General features: G+C 38.3%; 1 protein-coding gene across 3 annotated transcripts in view; it reads left to right on the top strand.

Annotated features, from left to right (window-relative positions):
* The window catches only part of Mapk10 (mitogen-activated protein kinase 10), a 320750-nt gene that overhangs the window by 188327 nt on the left and 104509 nt on the right, over positions 1 to 27914 (top strand). For all 3 annotated transcript variants that reach the window (XM_013502786.1, XM_013502787.1, XM_005401362.2), the window contains one exon: positions 9526 to 9695. In XM_013502786.1, the coding sequence (XP_013358240.1) occupies positions 9526 to 9695 (170 nt within the window). The remainder of the gene's footprint in view (positions 1 to 9525; positions 9696 to 27914) is intronic.

Consider the following 27914-nt stretch of genomic DNA (forward strand, 5'->3'; position numbering starts at 1 on the left):
TCGTGTCAAAAGTAGGATCATAACTTCTGGTAGATAGGTTTTAGTGTGCAAATGGAAATATCAAAACAATATTTGACAGATGGGTTAATTCTCTGGAGCTGTATTTTGCAGCTAATCCATCTTGACTTTTCTATCAAGAGAATCAATTTATTATCCATAACACCGTCCATAGTGCATACTGCACAGTAGATGTTCAGTAAATACTTAACAAATGAATGGAATCAGATCTCTTATATTATATTTCATGGCAGCTTTGCAAGTCCAGCTTTCTCTCACCAAGTCACTACTGTTTACTTCAACATGGAAGAGTTGCAATTAATATGCAATTAAGTTGGAACTCTAAGCTGAGATAACTGATAAATGAAAGCTTTTAAAGAAATATGCCTTATTCATTTCTCTAGATTTTCTAAGACCCATTCCTGTAACTCATCTCATTATTAGAAAACCCTTCAGTGTTCTAAATTATTTTACCTGAGTTAGTAAATACGTTAGTTAAAAAAAACCATGATTTAGAATTAGACACATCTCAATTCATATTAACTGGCACCACTAATTAATACTTTTAATATATGTATTTTGACTCAGTTAATGAACAGCTCTGCAAGCCATAGTCCTCATCCCTCTTGACCATCAACCTTAAGGGGTTTAACAGAATACAGTTTGCAACTATCATAGGTGCAAGAGGCAATAATGCAATAGGCAGTAACGCAGGCTTACCTATACTTTTCCCCCTTGCCTTACTAAGAGTGGCTATTGTATCAAGCCATATGAAACATGTTTCTGTCTTTGTTTTAAAACTATTGTTTGTATGTATTGGCTGTTACTTGATTCTAGACTTACTATATGAAGAACTACTGGATATATTCCTTCTAAAATGAAGGGGTAGAGGAAATTTTATCTGTGCTATGAATCACTGTGATTTATTTTATGAGATTAATGAATCAAAACTTGCCGCACACTCCGGTTCTGTTGTGGTTGTCATTTTTTTTCCCTTTGTCTTTCTGGAATCACAACATTAAATTTTGTGCTTAAGGCAGTAGGTCTTTATAACTGAAGCCTTCTGGTAAAACTGTCAGTTACCAGCCTGCTTTAGTTCACACTTGTTCTTCAGACTGAATTTAGTGGTTCCTTTCTTCCTACACCTTTTATGGTGAGTTCACAAATCCTTTATGAAATCATACAGGTATAAATAATAAATAAATGAAGGGATAAAATAGCTTGCTGAACGTGGCACAGCTCTTTGGTGCAGAAGTGACCCAAGCTCGATGTTATTTTCAGATATATTGTTCTAAAGAAAGTAAGGAAGCTTAATCTCTAAGAATTGCTAATCCTGTGTTTCCTGACATAGCACAGTCATCTCCAAAAGAAACGAGGAGGCTGTGCTTCTGGAACATAGGTTATGATATGCGAGAGAGATGTGGTAGGGCTTTGGAGACCTGAAGGATAAGATCAGTAATGGGAAGGATTTTACTTTGCCAAATTTCATGACCCTCTCCTGGCAGTTGAACTGATGACAGCGACTTATTGTACAATATTTTTTTCTTACAGGGCTGCACAAAATGTAGTCTTTCCACAGAACAGATTACATTCAGATTTCCTCTCTGTCTACCTAGATGCCAATAGCAGTAAAGTTTTCTCTCCATTTAACTTGAAATTTTGTCCGCAGATGGAGGAGAGGGAGGAAATAAGTTTGTTTAGAAATTTTTGTGAAGAACATTCATCATATCCAGGCAAAAGTAATTGTTGAATCATTCAAATATAAGCTTATATGAAATGGAAGAATAAATTTTTTAAAAAGATGAATAGAATATGCTGTTATAAACTGATAGTTATTTTGGACCACATTTATCTCCAAAAGTTATTACCATGGTGGTTTAATATTTTGAAAAATATATATTATTGATAAATACCCATGATTTGCATGCATTCTGCTGAAATGTTTTACTGTAAATTTGATATAAATAGTTAATGGGATGCTTATTTGCATGAGCTAACGGAGACCATTGGTCAGACATACCACCCTCAGGCAGTGAGAATGCGCATGTGCCCGTAGCTCTGCATCTACACTTGTTGGAGAAGTGCTGACACCAGGGGCAGCCACTCTTTGATTTTAACTTCCACATTCTTTATTTATTGATGTGTGTTGCTTTCAGCTTTTGTCTCTCGGTTAACTCTCTTTGAGTGGTAATGTCTCTTATTTACTATGCCCTAAAACAGCAGTCCTCAACATGTGTAAACTAGTACAACCACTGTGGAAATCAGTATGGAGATTCCTCAAAAAAACTAAAGCTGGAATTCCGTTCAATCTGTCTGTTCTCCTCCTAGATATTTTCCTGAAGGAGATAAACACATCATATTACAGCAGTACATGTAGATCCTTGCTCATAGTAGCACAACTCCCAATAGCTAAATATTGGAAATAGCCTATACATCCATGAGCAGATGAAAGGATAAAGAAAGTATGGTATTTACACACATGAAGCATTTCCCTGCCATAAAAAACATAAACCTGGGTCATTTGTAGGAGAGTGGATGCACCTTGAGACCACAGTAAATCAGGAGCAAAAGCTTAAATATATGTAAATGAAAGAGCAAAATAAAAAATAGATAATAGGAAAGGGGAAGTGGATCTTTTGTAAAAAGAAAGGGGATGGAGAGCTGGAGGGTGGAAGGAGGGACACATAAATAAAAAGAATGAAGGTGCGCTGTGTACTATAGCAGCTCCCCAGGTGGATAAAATCATTATGTATTGCAAACATGTACTAAAAAAACATCAATTAGAGAAAAAGTGGTACCTGTTAGAAGTACAAATGATGGCCCATTACTCTCAAACTTTACAATGAGGCTTAGAAGTCTGTTTTAGAAAAAAAAAAAAAAAAACCTACTCCTGATAGTTCTAATCCATGTTAAAACTTCACCTGAGCCCAGTAGATACTGAAACACAAGTACAGAGAAGTTATTTTCAGCCTTGACAATATTTTTCAATTGTGTTGTTGATGGCATATGTTCATGGACACATTTTAGAGAGAAAAGTTTTTATTTGAGCTCTATAGTCATGGCAAGGAAGACCGCATGGAAGCCAAAGAATAATATATACTGTATTAAATATGTTCTGAACTTTTCAAATCTCGATTTGGATTTGCGAGGTTGGGGCACAGATGGGATCTGGGGGAAGCTCTCTAACACAGTGTACTTGCCATGGAATTTTTAGTTGTGACACCCATCCAAGAAAGTTGCCAATGCTATTATTTCAAGGTCTTAGTGCTTATTAACGAAAGTAGACTTTACCAGTTATCTGCAATACATTCAAGAATGCATTCTCTAACTTCTAGGCTTTGTCCAAAGTTTAATTCCAAGCTGTATATAAAGAAAATACTTGAAAGGAAATGCATCTGTATGTGTGTGTGTGTGCATGTGTGTCTGAGAGAGAGAGAGAGAGAGAGAGAGAGAGAGAGAGAGAGAGAGAGAGAGAGAGAGATTCATCAACCTTATAGTGATGATTTTATTATGAGAAATCATATGTTCTGTAATGAGTGTAAGTGAACACTGAGTAATTTTATTTTAGAAAACGTGCCAGTCAAGCACTTAATGCAAATAGCTCCTATTGTATCTTTCTGAGTGAAAGTGTTCTTACTATTAAAGTTTTTAATTTCAAAGATTAAAAAAACTTACAAAACAACAATGAAGACAAAATCAAATCAACACCAAAACAACAAAAATGATGCAGGACCTCAAAACAAAATGATAGGAATTAACAATGGTTGCTACATTATATAGTGTTATCTTCAACGAAGTTGCTCAGTCCACCAGATGTGAGAATTTAAGAATCATCAAAGCATCAAAGACAGTAACAAGTAATAATAAAAATAAAAAAACTGGAAATGATGCAGAGCTTCACCGTACAAGATGGTAGGAGTTCAACAATGGTTCTTATTCTGCATATTATTGTTTTCAGATCAGTCATTCTGATCACCAGATTCAAGTATGCAAAATTGGTCAAGAAAAAAGAAAATTTTAAGCACTGACTATTCTTTCAGTAAACCACATACATCAGCAATACACCTATCCCAGCTATCCTTGCATATACATATAAATTTTGTTTTTCATTTTAAAGAGAGAAGAAAAAAAACCCAAAATAACAAAAACAAATATATCATCAAAATAGCATGGAGAACAATAAAAATGATACAGAATTTCAAAACATGGGGATAGGATATTAACAATGATTATTGTATTACATAATGTATCTTTAAAATGGTTGCACATATAACTAGATATAGGCATGGAAGATTTATCAAACAATTACACATTAATAGTTCCTTTCCATAAACTGACAGATATTAGTAGTACAATTATCCTAGCTATGCTGTATATACATATACATATTTTTTCCTCTTCCCTCCTTCATCCCAGTTACTCTTTCCTATTTGAGCAGTTTCTTTTCCCTTTCACAATATCTATTGTACCTTTCAGATTTTATTACTCTTTCAGGTTCTTATGTAGGGAGGAAATGCGATGTTAAAGTTTGCAGAGAAGCTCTGCTTTTGTTTTCTCCAGTGCTGGGCTCAAATCTGGGGCCTTACCTTCTACTCAGGTGTGCTAATGCTGTGCTATACTCCTTGCCCTGTGATGGTTTTAATCATGGTACCAACGGTCACCAAGTCCACATATAGCATTTCCATTATATGAAAAATCTTTCAGGTACCCACTGTAAAAATTACTAGACACTTAGTGTCAGAAGCTGCTGAGAGGAAGTTACTTACTTTATTACAGCAGGTGGCCAGGGGTGAACCTGACTGAACAGAGACTTTGTCAGCCTTGAAAAAGGGGCAACTAGATAGAGTAGAACCGGAGGTGGTGTAGTTGATTTGTGCTTCCTCTCGGTTCCTGGTGTGCAGTGGGCATGAGCCATGAGCATCAGAATTTAGCAGCTCATGGAGCCACATACCCATTCTCAGTATGTGCCCTAGTGCGGAGACAGAAAGGTTACTTCTGCTTCATAGTAAGGGCTTCACTCTCGAGTATCTCAGGCAAAGCTGTGTTATCTGTATCTGTCTTTAGACCGCCGCTCACTCCCACATATGGCTCTCAACAAGTAGCAGTACTTAGAGGGCTGATGAAAACACAGACTCTTGGGTTCCATCCTCAGAGTTCCTGACTCAATAGGAGTGGGAAAAACATGTGTATTTACACTCCTCACAAGTTCCAGCAATGCTGCTTTGATGCTTCAGAGAACACCCTTGGAGAGTGATTGTTCTGCCATAATCTTCCTCAGTGGCAGCCACTTGGATCTTCAGTTTAGCAGGACTTCCTAGAAACCTGCAGATTCTCAGGACTTTTACTTTTATGTGCTTGAATCCGAATCTCTAGGGTGTTGTGCAAAACCAGGATTTGTACTTTATTAAGTTCTCTAGGCAGACCAGAAGCACACTCACATCTAAGAACCAGCGAGAAAGGAGGCTCAGGGGTATTGCTGGTCTGAGCAAACACAATTCAGATCTCTCCTTCAAACACTACCAGCTTTGTACTGGTGACTTGGCATGTATTAGTTGAATGAATTAATGATAATGGATGAATGCAGGAAGTGAGTTGCTACTTTCTGTTTGTTTGCTATACCTTTTCTTTACTGTACAACAGAATATGTCCTCTGCATCTTAACTACTTAATTCTCCAGTCTGGGACCTTATCTTGTCTTTTTTATATCTGCAGTGCCAATGATGTGTATATCATTGGGGTTTGTTAGGTTAAACAGTTTTTAGTGTCAGAGAGGCTTTATTGTTAGGGGAGTGTTAGAGTATGACTGAAAAAGAAATGGCAGGCATCATTAAACTTCCTTGGTGACTTTTAATATGCACTTAGATATTAGAAGAGGAAAGCCAGCAATTTGGTTCAGTCCAATATAAAGACTAGGAGCATAGCTACTGTAACTGCAGATGGGCTGATTTTGACAGAAGCTTGAAGGGTTCAATTTTAGGGTAAACAGAGTTCATTGAATTTAGACTAGTCACCCTACATCCCTGACTAGCAGGTCAGGGAATGTCGGCACCGTCCTTGTCTTATTTCAACTTTAAATACTCTTTTGGTTTCCATGGTAACAGAATGGACTGTTGCAGCCGTTGATTCAGGTGGCCACATATTGTTTTACTTGTTCCTTGTGGCTGAACCAGGACCCGATCATGAGCCCAACCATTAAGATAGATGCTTCTCGCATTCTGTTCTGTTTGTTCCCCTTTTTATAACTATACATTCCTTTACGGTCACAATGTTTAACTAGGGCCAGGGAAGGGATGAAACAGCCCAGGCTGGGTGATAGGTGGTTATCTGGGCCCGGGTGTTCTTTATCTTTGGAGAAACATTGCAAGGCAAAGTTAACTGCAAAGTTAACTTTTTACAGCCCCTCCGGGATGTTTCTCAAGACACATTTTGAGGCTTGTACTAAGACTAAAACTATTCTATCTTAAAAATGATATGCTAAGAGTTGCCGTCCATTACCCTACAAAAGCCATAATCAAGTCCAAAAACCACACCAAGCCCTTGGTGGTGCCAAAAAACAGCATTAAGTCAGGAGTCAGGAACATAAAGACCATTAAATGTGGTGAATGTGTAGGGGCAGTGCATTCAGGAGAGCCGCTCTGCACCGGTGGTGGCAATAAGAAGGGAAAGGGATTACTGTTCTGAGGTGTGTGAGACCCATGTATGCCCAGGGTTCTGTGTGGTCAGAGTATTAAAGGATGTAAAGGAGAATCAGAACAGGACAAATGCGATTTCAGTGCTTAGGTCATCCCAAGTTAGCTGTGGAAGATAGAAGCGTTTCATCTTGTAGCTCCAATTGCATTTTTATCTTAGGTAAAAGGCCAGAACTTTAATCTGGCTGGTTTACGTGCCAACAAGTCTAGAACTGACCATGGTGTGGATACTGATACTGTCGTAGTCCCCTTCCCAGGGCATACAAGCAGAAATTAAATGCTTTTATTTCAGTTTTTTTACTGAGTAATGAAATGACAAAATTTTCCAAGGAAAGTGGTTTTATGACCAAGCCAGAAGTTCAGATGTGAAAGAGGTTAAAATCTTCTTTCAAATTATGTGAATTAGATTTTCAGAAACCTTCATGTATGCTAAAATCATATGAAATTCTTTAGAGTCTGAACTTAAAATAGCATAGGTAGGTTTTCACTATTTAAAACTTTTGCAGAACTCAAAAGTTAGAGGTGTGTGGGAGTTTTTCATTGAGTGGAATGTCCCATTCACCTCGGACCACCAGCCTTGGTAGGAAACCAGATAAATGCAAATCATATCTTCCAGCACTGTCATGCTCCAAATCATGCTACAAATCTCCCAGATTCTCTCATTGTGCTTACACCACCTCTGAACTACCAGATTAAGTTTTTCAGCTACTGACATTGTAGAAGAATGTACAGAAAATGTGGGTTTGTTCAAAATCCAAACAAAATCAGCCAGAGGTGGTAACTATTAGTGAGGCATTCTAACAGTGTGAGGTATAAAAATGGCTAGTTGGTAATCTTTAAAGGCCGTTTTTTCCATAGAAGCCATAACATCTATGTCATAAAGTATAATAGAAGAGTGTTTATGGATAAATAATAATCATAGCTAATGACTCTTGACATTATATGTATAAAATGATTCAATCTTCAATTACTATGATTGTTAGATGAACTTCTCTTAAAGATAAACAGAAAATGTAACCATCTAGATATTGAAAATATAAGATTCCAAAATAAAATGGTATTTTATTTTATGGAAAAAGGTAAAACAAAATTTCATAACAAAATAATAGGAGAATAACAATAGTTAATACATTACATGCTGTTATCTTTAAAGTAGTTGCTCAGGGTACAAGACCTGGACATACAAATTTCTCCAATTGATTAGCACAAACTTTCCCTTTTCATGTGCTAAGAGACACTAATAGTATACCTGACTTGCATGCCAAATTGTATTCATTTCCCTATAAAAGTCTCAAGCTTATCCTTCTTTATGGATGAGTAGTACTCCATTGTAAAAACACATCTTTTTATCCATTCCTTGGTTAAAAGACATTTGGGCTGTTTCTAAGACCAGAAAATAGAATTGTGAGTGTTATTTGCTACTATTACAAATTGTACTTCTATAACCATGAGTGCACAAATATGGCTGTGGAATGATGTTTTCAATTCTCTGGGAAGATACCCAGAAGAGGAATAGCTGAGTGTTATGCAACCTCTAATCCAATTTTTTAATGGAATCTCCTCACTGATTTCCACAGTGGTTGTACCAGTCTACACTCCCACCAACAGTGGAGGAGGGTTTCTTTTTCCTGACAGCCTCTCTGGCATTTGTTATTGGTTGATTTCTTGGTGGTAGCCATTCTTTCTGGGATGAGATGGAATCTCAGTATTTTAATTTGCATCTCTGCAATGACCACTGACGTTGAACATCTTTTCATATATTTATTTGCCATTTATATTTCTTCATCTGAGAAGGGTATATTCATCTCAGATGCCCATTTTATGATTGAGTCTTTGAATTTTGGGGCTCTGATTTTTTTCTTTTTTTTCTTTTTTTTTTTTTTGGTTTTTCTCCGGTACCGGGAACTGAACTCATGACCTTGCACTTGCCAGGCAGGCGCTTTGCCGCTGAGCTAAATCCCCAGCCCCAATTTTTTTCAATTCTTTATATGTCCTAGCTAGAAGTCCTTTGTCTGAGGAACAATTGGCTAAAATTTTTGCCCACTCTGTGGGTTGTCTTTTTACTCTGTAAGTGATTCTTTTGCTGTGTAAAAGCTTTTTAATAAGATGAGATCCCAGTTGTTGATTCTTTGAAGTATTTCCCATGTAGTCTGGGTTTTGTTCATGAACCCTCTACATCCACCTATGTCTTCAAGCTTTCTACCTACTCTTCTTCCAGTAGATTTAGTGTTTCTGTTTTAATATTTAGATCTTTGATCTAAAATGGTATTTTAAAACAATGTGAATTTGAACTAAAATATTTCAAGACTTAATGAAGGATAATTCTGGTATTAATAAAGAAAAATGAAACCAACACAGTTTAATTCAAATTTATTTAACTCAAATAACTCAAATACATGTCAGGTTTTTTTGAGAAAGTGTGGTAGATACAATTTTTTACCCTTCTTTGCTTAACAATCATAATGGATAACTGGTGATCCTCTCCACCTTATTTACTTGAATCCTCCAGTACCTATTATGGTTCTGAGACCAGTTCAGGGTCAGTGTATGTTGGTCTCATACATGAATGATTTCAAAGAAAGACTTCAGAAAAGATTATGTGAATTTACTAAATTTATTCTGTTTTAAATAGTTTTAGTATAAAATATATCTTCACATTTTTAAGCTCTTTTATTCCAGCTAATCATGCATGTTTCAATCACGTCATTTCCTGTGTGAACTACTTGAACTAGATTCTAGATGACTATCATTGGTGAACATTAAAAGAGTAGACTTCACTGCATCTATTTGCATTCCACCAGCTCACTTGATTCATGGTTTTGTTGTTCTTTTTGGCCAGGGATTTGATAAACAAGTGGATGTGTCATATATCGCCAAACATTACAACATGAGCAAAAGCAAAGTGGACAACCAGTTCTACAGTGTGGAAGTGGGAGACTCAACCTTCACGGTTCTCAAGCGCTACCAGAATCTAAAGCCTATTGGCTCAGGGGCTCAGGGGATAGTGTGGTAAGTGACATCGATTCAGTTGTACTTGTAAGGGGGACATGCTGTGTGCATCTCTACACACAAACACAGACAAAACCCATATGAATGAATTAGCAGGGAAAATACATTCTGCTGGAGAGAAAATAGAATTGTGAGTGTTATTTGCTATTTATTACCCATTTTCTAATAATGTGTGCAATGTAGCTTGTGACATGATTTTCTGGTCACCAACACAAAAGATTCATTACACAATGACCATGAAAAAGATCAAGAGAGCTAGAGGTTCTTAAGCTGTTGCTATGTATTTAAAAAAAATTATTTGCATGTTTCACAGCAAGAAATGGAAAGGTATGCATTAAAAACTACACGTGTTAAATGTAACAGCAAATAAATTTCCCTACTCACTTAGATGATGTCTCATGTTCTTGCGGATGTTAATGTTTTTGTTTGTTGGTTTTGATTTTTTTTCCGGTACCGGGAATTGAACTCACGACCTTGCGCTTGCCAGGCAGGCGCTGTGCCGCTGAGCTAAATCCCAAGCCCCTTTTGTGGCTGTTAAATTTCAGTGGTTAAACTTAGCAATTTAGAAAAAGTTCCATTTAAAAAATATTTGCCTAATTTTTCCCAACTAGGAGGAACCTCAGTAAACTACTCTGTTATGAAATTTTGAGCGGCTAATTGAAATCATAATGAGTCTCGATCTGATTCTTACAAAAGTCTTGACACCAGGTTAATTGATTATTTCTTTTAAACAGTTTCAGTGTGTAATGTAATAATCAAATATATTTAGCATGAACCTGCCAGCATAATAATTTTCAATCTCTTTGATGACTCATGCTGACAAGTAAAATTTTAGGACATGCACCTTAAATATTTCTATTTAATTATGTTTATTTTTATAAAGGATATTTATGCAAATACTTGTTTTATAAATAATATTTTATTACTTATTTCTAATTAAAAACAAAAGCTTTTTGAAAAAGAAATGAACATTTAAAAATACTTTTTATTTTCTATTCTGCTTTTACTCATTTAAAATATTAGCATTGTTATTTCAAGGATAGAAATGGATAGTTTTCATTATTTTTCAAGCCTTCATTTTATATTTAATAAAACTGTTTAAGAGATTAATTCACTTTATTTTGACAGGTGGTTTAAGTTCAGTGTTAATGCTTTGTGTGCGCGAATGTGAAAGGCGTTAGTGTGCTTATTAAATCACAGCATTAATTCATTCAACAAATATATCAAGGCTTTTTGAGACTTCATCTAGTATATTTCCATTTTTCTAATGTCAAACAGTGTTATTTTTGCAATTTGAAAAGTGGAACATTTAACAATGAACCAAATTTGTATTTTGAAGACATTGAAATAGGTAAACGTGTAATTTTTATTTTCAGTATTTATTTATTTTTGTATTACTGATGTGAGTTATCTTCTTTGTGACACAAAACATTTTCATGATGCAGAAGGCAGAAAAATGGTTTCCTCAAAGATGCTTAGGTCATAATCACCAGAATCCTTGAATATGTTGCATGGTATGGTCAAAGAGATTTTGCAGATGTGAATGAGGCCCTTGAAAGTGGAGATTATCCTGGAATACCCTGGTGGCAACATTACAGTCGTATGACTTCTTAGAAGTAGGAAAAGAAGACAGAGAGAATGGGCCATGGAGACAAAACAGGAGTTGGTGGAGATGAACTTGAAGTATGAAAGAAATATGGAAGAGATTCACTTTGTCACTAGCTTTAAAGATCGAGAAAGTGGAGTCATGAACCATGGGATGTGGCTGCCTTGTAGAAACTGAGAATGGCTGTCAATAGAGGGCAAGAAAGTAGAGCCCTAAATCCCACAACTGTGAGGAATTGTAATCTGCCCACAACCCGAATGAAAAGAAACATTCTCCTCTGCCACCTTCAGATAGGAGCAAAATTAAGGCCCTTACTTTGGCCAGCACCTTGATTTTAGCGTAATGAAACCCATGTTCTGAGCTGCAGAGCTACAGTATGTAAACTTGTGTTGTTCAGGCGGGTAAGTGTGTGGTGAATTATTGTAGCAGTGATACTAAGATACACAACATAGTAAAGTGTGTAACAAAATGATTGTTGTAAATCTCCTGTATTTGCCAGGAAAGGGAAAAACAAGGGCTTCTTGATTATTTTTCTTGGACACTATTTGAACTATTTTAGAATACTAACACGAGAACATTTTGAAGAACACTCAGGTCAGGTGAGTTTCATTTTCCTTGCCATAAACCTGCCCCAGAAAGTGAGACCTGTTTGGGAGAAAATCAATGGACCTTTAATAACTCAAAAATAGAATCAAGCAATATTTTGCTCAAGAAGTTAAGAGATTGTTAACAGAAAGTTATGAGTATGTCATGCTAATATATTTTGTGGGACATTTGGAGCCCCTTTTTCTCCTTCTTGGGGTACAGAAATCATCCTTAATCTTAGATATAACAGAAATAGAAGTCAATTAAAATACCTCTGAATACTATTTGAAATCCCATTTTAGAACAAAGTTAGTAGCAAAGTTATTAAGAAAATCTGACTTTCCGTAAGTGCCTGCCTGGCAAGCGCGAGGTCATGAGTTCGATCCCCGGTACCACACACACACAAAAAAGAAAATCTGACTTTCAATGCATTAGTCTTGGAGTTGCCTGAGATTATTAGTGGTCTTGTCTTTAGCTGAGGGAAGTAAAGTCATATTCAGAGTTGCCAAGAGCAAGATGAAGGGGCAGAGTTGGGTGTTCCAATGACCAGCTGGCCGTGTGTTCAGAGCCAAGTCCTCCTGACACAACTGTGGTTGTTCCTTCTCTTCCCTTCCCCAAACTTTAGCTTTGCGACATCTGTTTAAACAATGGATTTGCAGTGCACTATCTTGATTTGCAGCTCTATTCTTGCAGTGATTTGTTCTAACAACCTGCCCTTAATTTAGTTTCTGCTCCATTGCCTTTGTCAACAGTGAGCTTATGCCAAACACATATCCAGTCCCAGAAATCCTGCTCCTGAAATCTACAGAGTTGTCCCATGCCCCCGACAACTGTCAGAATGACATAGTAACTTAATACGATGGTTGGCTGAAATTGGCAGCTGGAAATGAATGGGGTCTCTTGAACTAATTCTGAGACTGGGGTTTCAGATAAACTGAAACAGATCATTCATTTATTTTACTTAATTTTCTTTGTATTAAGAATAAAACATGGAGGACCCAATTCCAAAAGAGGTTTCATCAAAAATTCCTATTTGCATGTGTCATCTTGAAATGGTATGTGTGTGCAAGAGTGATCCTGCTTTTCACACGTAAATGTCGACATACTGGTACTTCTGTCAGAGTCGCAAGACTCTTAACTTGTTAGAAATAGAGTCAGATACATTTGACTGGTTACTGGGCTTTTGCAATTTTTGTTTCCTCTTCCAACTGTTTAACCATTTCTTTAACATTGGGGGAAAAGGCAATACTAAAATATCTTCAGAAGAAATTATCCACTCCTATGTTGTGTTTGTTTACCATGGAATGATAGAGCAAAAATGTCCTTCTTGGAAATCATTAACTAAAGCTCATATGAAATCTTTGGGAATAAATGAAAAATTTTATTCTACATCTAATGTAAAACAAAAAGATTATTTGTGGAAGCAGAAATAAGAATTATTTTGCTTCACCACGCGAGCTAAGGAGTCCTCTATAGTTTCATAGGTGGGGAATTGTAACGTAATCTGTAAAATGAGGTTTTAACAGCTGTGTTCAGGACCCAGGTGAACAAATCTTTGGGAACATTTTTCCAATTATCCATGACAGGGTCTCTTGTGTTTTTTTTTTTTCTACTGTCAGCCTCAGAATGAAAACAAGTGCAGGGATAAATCAGGGTGCAGGAATTTCATTGTCTTCTCTCGCTCCGTCCTATTGCTCTTTCACAAGGAGTGTTTTCTATTTTCTCACTTCTTCCCACAGAGATGGTCCAAATTGACAGCTACAGGGATAGCAAAAGTGAACAACTAGGTTTAGCTGAGAAGTTTAGCCCCGGTCGGTCTGCTCTGTAACCCCAGAGAGCTGATTTTACAGTTTTAAGATGGGAAGTAGATGTCTGTTCTTTCCTTCTTGATGGTGTTACACACAATTGGCTTGAAAGTGGTCCCAATCAAGTGTGCAAGATGATGCTTACACCAGATGTTTATAGCAGAGATGTAAGCGTAATACAGATAAAAGCAGAGTGTTTCACACAGATAATGCAGATAAAAGAGTTAGGGTGTTTATCATAAAAAAATCTGTGGCTTAAACATAAAATATTTAGAAGATGGTATAATTTATGTTAACTTAATTTTCCTGAAATCTCAATTGCAGATATAGGATGATATTTAATCAAAGCTGAAGCAATTATCATTACAAAATGCTCTGGAATTAATCCAGTGGATTAGTTTAGCTGAAATAGAAAATATACCCATACATACGCATATATAATGAGCATATAACCAAGATGTGATTATCATGTATATATTTTGTAATCCAGATTAGCTTGCTTTAATTGGACAGACATCATACATACTCTTTGCAATGTGTATGTACAATATTTTAAGATATATAAGGTATGATCAAAACATAGTGAATGTTTAAATTTTTAAAAAAGTCATTAGAGTAAAACATAAATCACCATTAATCCCTCTCAAAAGACTCTCCCTAGCTTTGAAGACTTCTTCCATCATTCTTGCCACTTTCCAAAGTCTTCTTTTGTGAATGTCTTTCAAAGTTGTGATTAAAAAGACAGAGAAAGAGAGAGACAGAGATAGACAGAGAGATAGAGAGACAGAGACAGAGAGAGAGAGAGACACATGGTAGAGATCAACATAGACATAGAGATGGTAATGCTCCTGCCAAGTTTTCAACTTATTCATTGGCTCTGGTAGTGTGTGACTTCTGGCTCTTCCCCCGAGGTCAAAATGACAATAAAATGTAGATGCTTTGAATGGTTTCAGAACAGGAAAGCAGCCATTACAGTACCACTAAGAACACTCACAGAGGAGGACTTCTAGAATCTTTTTCAGAAAGGGGCAGGAACAATGGGGTAAATGTGCTCAAAGTGAAGGGGAAGTTTTTGAGGGAGTTTAATAGCAATGTATGTTTTGCTGTAATAACATTTTTAGATTTAAACATCTACCATATTTTTGGACCACACCTTATGTCTGTTTTGTTTTTTACAACAATTTGAAAAACCATTTTTGGTGAATGTCCTTCAGTTAGTGGTCTGCAATGATGACACCCTATATACATAAGCAATCTAAGATTTACAGGGCTGGGCATGTTCAGCAGAACTTTCAGTGTTTGTATGTTCATATTTGGAAAAAAACTCATGGATTCTCTCATCCCCTTCCTTCAATAGGTGGATGCTTTGTAGCTATAGTGTTCTGGTTAGAAGTGTTTTAGCTTACTCCAGCTAAGGGTTAGATAGACCAGAAGAATTCTAGAATTCTTGTACTTTTGGCTTCTAAAGAAACATGTAGGGGATATAACTTAGCATCATATGTGCCTGCCTGGCAACCACAAGGTCCTGAGTTTGATTCCTGGTATCAAGAAATACATATGTGAACTGGATTGAGGAAAGATAATGCTAGAAAATATTCAATAAGTAATACTGTAATGTGTGAAACTTTTTTTAACTGCATTTACTGGGTCCTTCAGTGGTCGTGAGTCTGATACTATGTCTATATTATATTTGCACATATGTACAAAGATGGGTAGTCAAACCTTTCTTATCATATCCTTCAGCATTGCGTCTCTTCAAGGCTACTGATAATGTGATGTCAGAATTTACTGCACAAATATTCTTTCTGTAAGCATGTAGAAAGGAAAGACACCTTGGCAGTGTGTTTTGTTTCAGGTTTTAATGTGGGTCATGCTCTACACCTGTGCCTTCCCACTTTCATGTAGTACTAGGTCCACGCAGTACTAATAAGTGCTCAAACAGACCATTTGTCCAAACCAGAAAAATCTCTAAATTTGCCCAAATGCTCCAAAATTCTTACTCTCATAATGCCGCATCAAATCATTAGTAGAGCAATCCCTGTCTATGGAGTCATCTGCAAATAATAATAGCCTCTATGTGCTTTGAAAAACGTGGCTTATTGAAAGCCTGCCCTTTTTTATCTGCTAATTTTGTTAAGAAAATAAAGACACTACTGACTCACAGATGGTTTTAACAACTCATCTCATCTTGAAGATGAATTTGAGGTGCTCCATTTCCACTCAGATTGAATCAACCTTGAACTAATTACATTTATAGGGAGGCTGGGAAAGGTTAGTGAACATCTGTCAACATATATCAGAATAAAAGTAATTGAAGCTTGTTTATATTAGGTTGTGTGACATAAACATATTCAATACATAGTTTTTATTGATGAAGATTAGCATAGAAATTATTAAGTTCTCATAATTCAGTAATTTTTTCTCATTTAACTACTACGTACTCAATACTGTAAAATCGTTCTATCATTATGGTCAGTTATTATTGTTACAAATTCACTTATATCCAACAAATAACTGAGTTTCCCATTGTATTTCATCAGTTTACTTTCTGTATATTGTATATTCTTTGTTTATTCATCTGTAAAACAAGTCTCCAGAAAGTGAAAAACAAACTCAGAGTCTAAAATTGCCTTCTAGATCTAATATTATCATGACTTTTAGTAGATTCAGGGTAGAATTAGGTTACACTTTTCTAACAAGAGAAAGAGAAATTGAGCAAGATCAGTATATGTAACCAAGGAAGTTTCCTGATTTCCAACTGTTGTATAATCCTCAGATTGTAAACATGGAATTTAATCAAGTGCATTTACTGACTCTCTGCCATTGAGTCTGATAAAGTAACACTTGAATTACTTTGTCCATCTTTCAGCTTGAATTCTGTTAACTAATATTATTTTCTAGCATCTATTATCTATTTATCTCTCTATCAATCAATCAATCTATCTATTTGTCTGACTATCTATCTATCTATCTATCTATCTATCATCTACTCATTTGAAACATTAGTTTTTAAATTCACAGCATCACTACACAGGTTCAGCTCGTTGTCTTTCAGCACAGGTGGGGGAATTTTATGATTATGAGGCTAATGTATAAGAACACAGAGAAAAATGATCCAGATGATTTTCTCAATCACCAGATTCTCTGAATAACACAGAAGTGATTTTGTTTTGTTTCTGGAAACATCACTCAAGCTCCTATGACATGTTTTTTAGAGTTTCTAGTGAGCATTTTACCACACATGATGAAGATTTAATCACACATTTCCATTTAGCCCCTGAGCAGAGGAAATGATTACCTCCTCCCCCCCCCCCCCGACACACACACACAACTGCATCTGGAATATCAGCACATTCTGCATCTCTGTGATTTCCCGGTAATTTTACAATTTTGATCCTTAATTACAACCTTCTTGAGATTAGGAGCATTGAACTCCAAACAGTGTCTTTATACTCACAAGAGGCTCAAAGAGGCACTGGGTCCATGGAATATGGGATGAAGTAGGACACTGTCTTTTCCACCTTTGCTCTTCTCCTTGGCCTTTTGGATAACACAGGCTTCACATATTTACTTACCATATTCTGTAATTGATGTCAGATTTATAAATACCATTTTTCCTTCACAGAGAAAAATGTAGAACTTGGAAAAATAGTAGGTAGAAGTTTGATGGCAGTATGCTCATTGGAAAATAACTATACATATATGATATCCATATTTCTGTGTGTTAATCACATGCTATGTGAGTTCATATATGTAAATATATACTTGCTGGTATAATAACTGGCACTGATGGGGTTGGCTGTACATAATCTTGGAATTTATATTGGCTTTGGAATATACTGTTGTCATTTATTGTGAACTCTGTCATTCTTCAGTTTATTTGTACTTTATTTACATCCCTACAGCAAATGTTGACAGAGGAGTTTGTAGTCTAAGAACATTTTTCTTGGAAGAGGTTAAAAGTTGTCACTTAAATTTCCATGAGTAATTATTCTGTCATAGAGAGCTGGCCTCCTTGTAAATCATTTACTGGATAAATACGACTGTCTCTTTCTGAAGAACTAATTTGTAAGCACATTATATATATTTTGGTTTCTATGCCAGTCCCAAAGAGGAAATTGTTAAGTGATGCCTATTCTCCTTTCTTTTAGGACCTGCCTTCTAGAACATTAGTAGTATTTTCATTTCCAAAATAAGAACAGTTGGTTGATTGCTGCACTGTTTTGTCTGATGCATGAATCCTAACTAGTTGTAAAGATTTATGTGTTTCTATGGTTATTTGGAAAAAAAAAAAAAAACAACAAAACTACAGCCCAAAACAGCTATGTAAGGCTTAGTTCTGCACGGTCCAGTGCATTTTGCAAAAAAAAAAAAAAAAAAAAAAAAAATTCCTTGCAGAAAGGAGACCAGCTCATCAATTCCTAAATAACAAACATCTTGATTTGTTTGTACTAAATAACAAATGGTGAATGCCATTCCTCAGATTTCAGAAATCATTGTCTTTTATTACTCTAAGAGACTTGCCTATTCCATCTGTAGATAAGGCAGATGTTTTTCTTTTAGAAGAGAACATGTATGTGTTATAAATATTTCAACTAAAGATATCAATGTTTAAAGGATCTTTTTATAAAGCTGAGAGGGAAGGTACCAGTCATGCCTCTGGCCCGGTGGAGCATCACATTCTGTTTATGGTCTGAGCTGTCTTGCTCATCACAGATTTGAAGTTAGGAGCTGGGGACGACAGAAGATCTTCGTTTGAAGATGGAGTGACAGCCCCATCATCCCCTTTGTCTGCTGTCTTACTCTGAGCTTTATGTTCTCTCCTGCAATGAGATTTAAATTTATTTAAAATATTTGACCCTGTCAAGCAATTCGTACTTTACCTGTCAAGAGTTATGAATCGTGCATTAAACCACTGCCTTTAGACTTCTGGGAGTCATGGGAATTTCTAAATCATCATAAACGAGAGAATTTGTCCACTTCTTTAGACATGGGGTTTCTTTTAGTTAAAGACATGTATGTTAGGGTTCTCTTAGCTATGTTCTTCTTTGTTGATTTTTTTTATCATTAAAATGTTTTCCATAGACAGTTCCAATATATCCATTTATAAAATCAAGATGTTAGTCCCAATCCAGGGAAATATAACACCAAGTATATTTTCATAACATTTTCTTTGGGTTCATCTAGGATAGCAGACTGTAGTTGCTATGGAGATGACTGTGATTGTGAGGGAAAATTCCAGCCAACCCCCACCTGTCTAGCAAGGGTCCTGGAGCGTGGTCACCTCTACCCAGGGGAGCTGCCTTTTCAAATTCGCACACTCCTATTGGATGGGCTGGTGGCTAATACTGAAAGAATGAACTTCAGATTTCAAGAGACCAACGAGGAGAGAAACTCAGTTTATCTCTCCGAAGAGTGTGTTGGCTTGGAAAATGACTAGTGTAGAGAAAACCTAACTGACCTAGTAATTCACTGGCAGGGTGGTTTAAGACACTTAAGAAGATGGAAAGAATTAAGGAAAAGAGGAAAATTAGAAGCCAAATAGTTTCACGTTAACATTATCCTTCCTCTGTAGTGAGCCTTTTCTACCACCCTCTTCTTTCTCTCCCTTTCCTTACAGACATCAGTCTTTCAACAGTCTCCACTTTGTCTGAGTCTGTCCCTCTCCTGCTATCATCTTCTCCTCCTCCGCCTCCTCCTCCTTCTTCTCCTTCTCCTCTTCTTTTTCATCCTCCTCCTCCTCCCCCTCCCCCTCCTCAGCTGTTTTCCAAAACTTCTTCACCCACATTAGCCGAACTGGCTGCCTTCTCTGCTCCCCGCTGGAGAGCTCATGTCATCACACCGACTCTTCCCCATTACTGGTTTATGAGCTCTTGTTCCCGCCCACTTAGCAATCGTTATACTTGCGCGCCTCCTCAGCCTCTTATCCCATGCCTCATAGAGGCTGTTGCAGCCCCGTCCAACTTTCCTGCCAGTTCTCACTTCCATCTCACCAGCCCCTTTCTTTGCAGAAGGCCTTACCTCCTACCTTCCTGAGAAAACAGATGGCCTCAGACAAGGGAGCTTTCAATTTCCTCTTCCTCCTCCTAGCTCTTTTGCATCTGTTGTCTTCTCTGCCCACTGAGTTCTTCCGGAGGAGCCCTGCAGGCTGCCCACCCACCCGCGCCTCTGACTCCTCCTCCCCTTGGGGCCTGAATTCTTCTCTGCATTGAGTCAACTGAAACATTTTCTCCCCTGCCTGTGGAAGATCTCCCTGCACAATCTCATGTTAAAAAAAGGAGTTATTTATAATGCGTGCGTCTGCCTCCAAACTACTTCCTGTCGCTCCTTTCTCGTTACCAGACGTCTTGGTTGAACAGTGTGAGCAGGCTGCCTCTGCATATACTTTTCTGATGTCACATGGCTTCGACTTCATGACCATGATCCCTGCTGCAGTAGGGTGGTTTCGTGTCCACTGGCTTCCTGTCGAGGAACGTAACATCTCTGTAATGTTAGCCACGTTAACGATCCAATTCTTTTTGAATTTTGCCTTCAACTGAGTTTCAAGCTGATAATTTTTAAAGTCTGCCCCTTGTCTGGAACTGGGTGGCTGGCCAACATGTTGAGGGGTAGCTTGTGTGACACAGAATCTGTGTGATCTCAGTGACTTCACCTGTAGATGGGACGTCCATGTAGAGTTGTTAAAGTAAGCTAAATCAGTTGATGCCATTTCTCTTTCATTAGTGCTCGGTTCATGTTAATTTTTGTTGTCACTAGCTGCTTTGGCCCATGGCTAGTTACTAAGTGGGTGATTAGATAGGGAGCTTGCTGCCCTTTATAGTTTAACGTTTAGAAAGCCAGTGAAAGACTCTAATCTGAAGTTACGGACAGCAAGACTTGAATTTGAAGTCAGAAAAATCCTAATTCCAAGTCAAAATGAGGTGTGGAGGTAAATGCCAAGATCTAGGCTGGAGATGGATCCAAGTGGGAGAATTCTGGGAACAATGCAAAGAATCTAGGACATGTGCCATGAATATTATTTGCTGATGGGTAGCATTACAGGCAGCTATTTAGATAGAAATTAATATGCAGTCAGAGAGGGACTGAGTCCTTGAGGAAGTCAACACACACACACACACACACACACACACACACACACACACAACATCAGAATTGTGTGGCTGGAGGAAAATCTGAAGGGAGCCGGGCCTCAGGATGGAGATACAGTAGCTAGAATTACATGCCTTCTTATCGATAATCAGCAGTTTGAGATCATACTGTAATTAGCACCATGTGACCCCCTGGGCCTAGCCACATAGGCATCAGATGCATAACTGGGTGATGAAAGATCTGGACCCATACTCCCCACCTGTCTTGATTACTTTTCTCTCCTTTGTAAGACAAAACACCTGACACCCAGAATTAAGGAAGGAAAGGTTTATTTAGCTCACAGTCTGTGGATGTTTCAGTATGTACTCAGCTGGCTCCAAGGCAGAGTGGCACACGGAAGAGGGCAACTGTTCATGGCGGTGGGATATAGCAAAGGCAACGACAGCATAAACAGAGGAGAGCAGGCAGACAGCTTTTCTCTCTCCCTTACATGTGCAAACTATCCTCCCTACGGTGGTGTAGCACTCACACCATAATCCCAGCATTGGATGATGGATCAATCATAGACTCTAAAAGCCTGCCCCCTGATTGCGTGAGGCTTTGGGGGAACATCTAGACACAAACCATAACACTTCTCTTTTCAAGAATTCCTTTGATGTTTCCCTATACCCTTGCTACATGACTCATGACTCATTTCCCTATTGGATCAATGTTAGTTAAATGACTATACTTGGAATCCTGTAGGTTTCCAAGTTGTAGTCTAATCCATGTTGCATCCACACTGTGAATTTGCTGTATAAATTACCCTTGACAGTGGCAGTCACAGGCAGTCCTGCCAGTGAGGTGAGGTCAGAGGAGTAAGGGCAGACAGCCTGGGAACCATGAACTGCAGTGTGGTGGCAGGAATCACTTTGGTGCTCTTCTCTGAGGCTCCTACAGGGGTGCCTGCCCAGACATGGGACTCTGCACCCCACAGCCATGTGTACCTAGGAATGAGGCAATGGCTAGAGCTCGCCACTCCAACTCTTAGAGCAGTAGCTCTTGCCAGGGAGCCTGTGGGAGTGTGATGCTGCCAGAGCCATGCAGTCTCTCTCTGGGACTCCTTTGCCATCTGGCCCAGGGGCATAGTGACAACACAGGGTGGCTCAAGAGTGCTCTGAATGTCCCATGGGCTGCATGGGGAGAGGCAGCAAGAACCAAGTCAGTGTCTGCCTTCAGGTATGGCACTGGTGCAAGACCAGAGGCAGCTGACCACGCTCCCTGGTCTCGGAGGCCCCTTGGTCTCATGTTTCTGAGCATAGTGCCCTCTACTCCATTCCATTTTGCAGCACCCATCCCGATAGTGCAAGATAGAGTTGGGATCACTCTGCTGAACCACATTGGGCTTTTGAGGCAGTTACTTGCTGAGCAGCCCAGGGCAAAGTCTTTGTGTCCCAGAGATGGAAATATCTGGGCAGGGGTTTCTGGCCCCTGAAACAGTCCAGACTCAGACATGGCTCATTTTTCATGATGGCTCCTGGATCACTGCTGGGTGACTGCTGGGAGATGATGTGGGATCCTTTTCCAATGCAAGGAGACTATGTTTACTTTCCTAAGTGGGCTGGGAGCCTGTGAGGATTGTGACACTCCAAAATCTAGGATCCCCACCATCTTCTCTGGTATGGTTTGGATTAAAACTCCACCCCCCCCAAAGCTTATGGGTTCAGAGGCTCTTGGGGAGTGGTTAGATCGTGGGGTACTAAGCTTATCACGTGCTCATCCATTCACAGCTGAGAAAGCCTGTGAGGCAGGTGGAGGAGGCTGGTTGAAGGAAGCAGGTCTCTGGGGATGTAAAAGGAAGGCAGATTCTTGGAACCTTCTCCTTCCTCTCTCACTGAGTCTTCCCTTTGTGTTCTACCTTCTAGTTGCAGTGAGCTAAGCAGCCTTTCTCTGCCTCATCCTTCTACTGTGACATTTCTGCCCTGGGGCTGGGTTTCCAAGGATGGAACCTCCTGAAGTCATGAGCCAAAACAAATCTTTTCTTCTTTAAGTTGTGTGTGTTAGGTATTTGGTCACAGCGATGAGAAGATGACCAATACATGTTCCGAGAGAGCTGAATGGGATTCTCTCTTCTGCCCTTACTTCTTTGAAGGAGAGACTCATCACTACTCAGCTATGGAACCAGGGAAGTAGGTACAGGGGATTTTGTTTCTCCTGTTATGCTGATGTCTGTCCCAGGTCTCTGACTCTTACAAGATTTTAGTCTCATTCTTGCTGACTTCCAGGGTCTACTCTACTCACCTCCAAAGGCAGCCATACATCTATTGCTTTGGTTCTTTGTTGTGCTGGTGGAGGAGACTGCAGGGTGCCTGTATTCCGCTATCTCAAATCTGTTCCTGCCTTTTATCCTGTGCTGAGTGGATCAGACATGCCTGTCACTTTCTCTGGAAGATTCCTCCTCATTGTTTGGCTTCAGAGGCAATGCTGCCTTTCCATTAGCCACATATTGCCTTCCCTATTGCTAGCTAAAGTAACTGCCTTCTCATTTGTAATGATGTGACATTTTTTGGCATTCTTCATACATTTAGGTCCATCTTTGCTGCTAGATGATGGCCTCCCTGGGACAAGGATCTTGATTCCTTCATCATTATGTTCATAAAATCTCAAAAATGCCTAGTGCATAATGGGAACACCTTTAGTGTTGAATTGGCTCTTATAAAACTATTCAATGGTATAATGTATATACATATATAGTCTATATATCCATAGTATGACCATATAACTTCAGGAAAAATATAGCAAGTATGTAATATACTTAAAATCTAATGTCAGAACTATGAACTAGATATGTTATATCCAACACGGAAATAATAATGAGAACAGTTCAAATTTTCTGTAATGATTATACCTTTTGCCAGTGTAAGAATGAGCTAGTAATACTACCACAATTGATTTTCAGGTCATTAATTAAATGCCATATCAATTTAAATTTGATCCACTTGCATTCATTGCACAGATGTACATGGCAAGTTCTATAAGAATCATTAAATAGTACAAGGCAAGGACTTCACACAAATTTACTAAAACAGTTCTTCCTCAGTTTGATGCCTTAATGGAAGAGCTATAACATTTTCATAATAAATTATTATTTATGGCATCATGGACCATCATGGACTGTGTACCATCATAAGAAAAAACAGTCATGAGTGCTACTGACACAACCTAAGTTGAGATAACCCTGTTGGGGTAAGCTACCCCTAAGTTGGGGGTTACCTTAAGTTACCCCTAAGTTGGGGTAACCCTGTCAGTACAGTGCCTGTGTGGAGCATGGATAGATTTAGAGGAGAATCTCTAGACTTAACAAAGTGGAAAAAACGCAAATACTTTTGGTTTTCTCTATTCACTGTAAACTCCAAATGAAGAAAAATGCAACACAAAGTAAAAAATGTAAACTCTTCCCGGAGGCAGCTATATCACAAGGATATAAAGCTGAATACACAGAGGCAAAGATCCTGCCATGCAGTCAAGAGATTGACATGTAAACACACACATTTTATTGATTTTCTTGAGCTGATTTCTTCACATCCTTCCGTTTTTATATATGAGTCAGGCCAGGCTAATTCTGGCTGTTGTACCCATCAAAGGGAATGATGGATGCTCGAACACAATACAAACTTATTTCTTTCTTATCAGGTGGGAAATGGAGGGGGTAAGGGGATGGTCTCTGTTCCGTTCAGTGATCTGAGGAAGAGGGAGAGGTGAGAAAGCTCTGTCATACCCATATTATGATGTCTGGCATCTCCAAACAATCAGCAGGGCTGAAAGCATAGGGGAACTTTCATGGGCTGGGCCTGGCAGTGGTGTTTCCATTCTGCTTACGTTCTCTTGGCTGAAACACTACAGAGCAACAATCTCACTGTAAGAGAGGCTGTGAATGTTATCTGTCTGTGTGCCCAGGAAGAGTAGGGTTTTGCATTCTTTCCCTAAAATGCCAACACCTCTGAGTCTAGCAGCAGTGGCCCTCTGACCAGCCTCTGGCTAGACCAATGTGCTCTTAACCCTAGCATCATCATATTTACGTACTTAAGTTACCTCATTTGTCTCTAGACTGTAAATTCTGCAAGGTAGAACCCATTGAACTAGTTCCAGTTGTTTTTCAAAGGCTTGACCCAGTTCTTAGTACAGACTAAGCACTTATTAAATGTTGCTCTTCAGCTCTTGCTTGTCTTTTCCTCACTCACACTCACTGGACTCCACTTCTGTGCCCACCACTCTTCTGCAGCTGTTCTTGCTAAGCTAACCTTAAAGCACATGCCAGATAGAGCAAGTTCTCTTCAGTCTCCACCTTATCTGATTCAGCATGCTGGCACCATTTCATTTTGATACACTTGAGGTGTTTACTTCTGAAATTTTCCACTTTAGGCTTCCTAGTTCTTAGGTAGAGTCATTTCCCAAAAGGTGGAGGGTGCAAAGAAAAGCTGCTGGGTGCTAAGGCCTTGCAACCTCAAAGATAAAGAAAGGTCTGTATTTTTAAGGATGTGAAAGCCTGAATTCCCTATCAGATAAGGAATGCTGGATGTTAGGAGTTGAGTGTATGAAGAAAATGCTGGAAAAGGGAGAGGGGGACCTAGAAACAGACACATAAAGGTGCAGGGTAGTGACAGAGGACAGATGACAGATGCAGAGCACCTGAGAAAGAAATGGAGGCTGAAGAAATCAGAAAGAGAAAGCATCATCATGAGAGAACAGTTTCTGAGGGAGCAGAAAGCAACTAACGGGATTAACTCTGAAAAGAAGCAGTAAGGCCTTGTGAAAAAGCAAAATGAGGAAAAAGTACTATTTTGGCTTGCAGGGAACTATGTTTGACATGCTGTACAAAACATCTTCATGAATGCAGTTTTATTGTCAAATGAAGGTGGAAATTTGAATGGCTCTCCCAATCTTGCAGCTAAACAAGAGAAGGAAATTGAAAGGAAAAGTAGGAAAAATGTTGAGAGCATCCTCAGTCAGAGTTATTCCTATAAAACTGGTGGTTCTCTGCTTCTTTGTACTTTAAGGAAAATGAAACTCATTGGTAGAAACGCTTTGTCATTGAAATCTTTTAGTATACGTAGTAAGAGTTAAGGAATAGAAACAGGCTCGGTTATTGTGTTCAGAGAATAAAGTTATCCAATGCTGTCCATAGATCTGTATTACTTTTTTTTTTTTTTGTACTGGGAATCAAACTCATAACCTCATGCCTGCCAGGCAGGTGCTATGGCACTGAGCTAAATCCCCAGCCCTTGTAGTACTTTTATAGCTCATCATAAGTGTTTAATATCTGTATGAATTTATTTTTGTCCTGAAGTGAACCTAAGTTTCTGGATCAGAGTCAGAATATTATTAAGCAAGGAAATAATTGCATCCGTTAGGCCAGTCCTTCTTTCCCCTTTTAGTAAAGCCAGATGTTGTTTTTTGCATACAAAGGGTTTTTTGCCCTACCCGGAAGTAATTATGAATCTCAGAGTTTGTGTGTGAATTTCTGTACAGCTGCCAGAAAGGAAAAGATGGGGGGAGGCAGAGGGAGAAAGAGATTCAATCTCCTCGACACAGGCAAACCCTTACTTGTGGTGCTGTCGTTCCTGACTTTTTTTTTTTTTACTGTAAGATGATGGGAAAATATGCATTTAGGAGAAACTGTACCTTGATTTTTGAATTTTGATTGTCCCTGGGCCAGTAACATGAAGTGCCATGCTCTTTCATAACACTGGGCAGCAATAAGTCACAGGTGCTCTGTAGTATTCTGTGTGACAAAGATATGATGTTTGGTTGGTTAGATGCATTAAATGCATTTTGACTTACGATATTTTCAACTTATGATGGCTTTATTGTTATCCAATCCATTATCAGGTTGGAGATCATCTGTTTATACAAATATCCTCTAGGTGGAGAGAGTAAAGCTTATCACTTTACATTCCTTTGGAATGTAAGTGGATGTCTTGGATTTCTCTTGCTTTGAAATATCAACACAATTCTCTCTGGAGGAGATACTTTATTAATTCTTTCACTTCTGCTTATTTTTCAATGCGTGCTAGTCAGTTTTCTGTTACTATCACAAAGACCTGAGAAAATGAATTTATAAAGACAAAAGGTTTAAAAGGCTCATGGTTTCAGAGGCATTAGTCCATGTTTGGTCAGCCCCATTGCTTTGGTTGTGTGATGGAATCATGGTAGGAGAATGTGGGAGGGGAAACCTCTCACCCTGGGGTCAGGGGTAAGACAAAGGCAAAACAAATAGACCAAAGCCTCACGATTCCCTTTGAGGGCATATCTGCAGTGACCTAAAGACTTCCCACTAGGCCAACTTTTAACGGGTCCACCCTCTCCCAGCAGTGCCACTGGCTGGGATCAAGCTTTAACACTTATAGACATTTGGGGTTATTTATTCAATCACAGCAGGTTCCAATTTTCTTTGTTTGGAGAACTCTAACAATGCTCAAACATTGAAATATCTATTATTTTACATGAGTTATGGTAATATATATATATATATAGTAAAATTCTAGCCATGTAAAGTAACAACATTTCTGTTTCCAGGTACCTTATGTAACTGCTACTTTAAAGTGATTTAGCTGGATGTGGTGGCACACTCTCTGTCATCCCAGTACCTGTGGGGCTGAGGCAGGAGGATCACCAGGCATTCAAGGCCAGCCTGGGCTACATAGTGAGACCTTGTCTAAAAAAAACCAAGTCATTTTAAAATAATCATTGTGTAGCTAAGATAATTGTACTACTAATTTCTATTGGTTTATTTAAAGGAATAGTTAATATTTAATTGTTTGATGAATCTTGCATGCCTATATCTGGTAACCTGAGAAACTACTTTAAAGATAACAATATATAATACAATAACCATTGCTAATTTCTTATCATCTTTTTTTGAAATTCTATACCTTTTTTATTGTTTTTATGTTGTTTTGTTCTTAGTTTTTTCTCTTTAAAATAAAAAAAATTAAAAAACCATTGTATTATATGTTTTTACAACAACCCCTCATCTACCAGCATACAAAATCTTTGAATGGGGCTGGGGATTTAGCTCAGTGGCACAGTGCCTGCCTGGCAAGCTCAAGGTCGTGAGTTCGATTCCTGGTACCAGAAAAAAAACAAAACAAAACA

This window comes from Chinchilla lanigera, unplaced genomic scaffold (genome assembly GCF_000276665.1).
Source record: "Chinchilla lanigera isolate Chin_1 unplaced genomic scaffold, ChiLan1.0 scaffold00073, whole genome shotgun sequence".
In the NCBI taxonomy this organism is placed as follows: domain Eukaryota; kingdom Metazoa; phylum Chordata; class Mammalia; order Rodentia; family Chinchillidae; genus Chinchilla; species Chinchilla lanigera.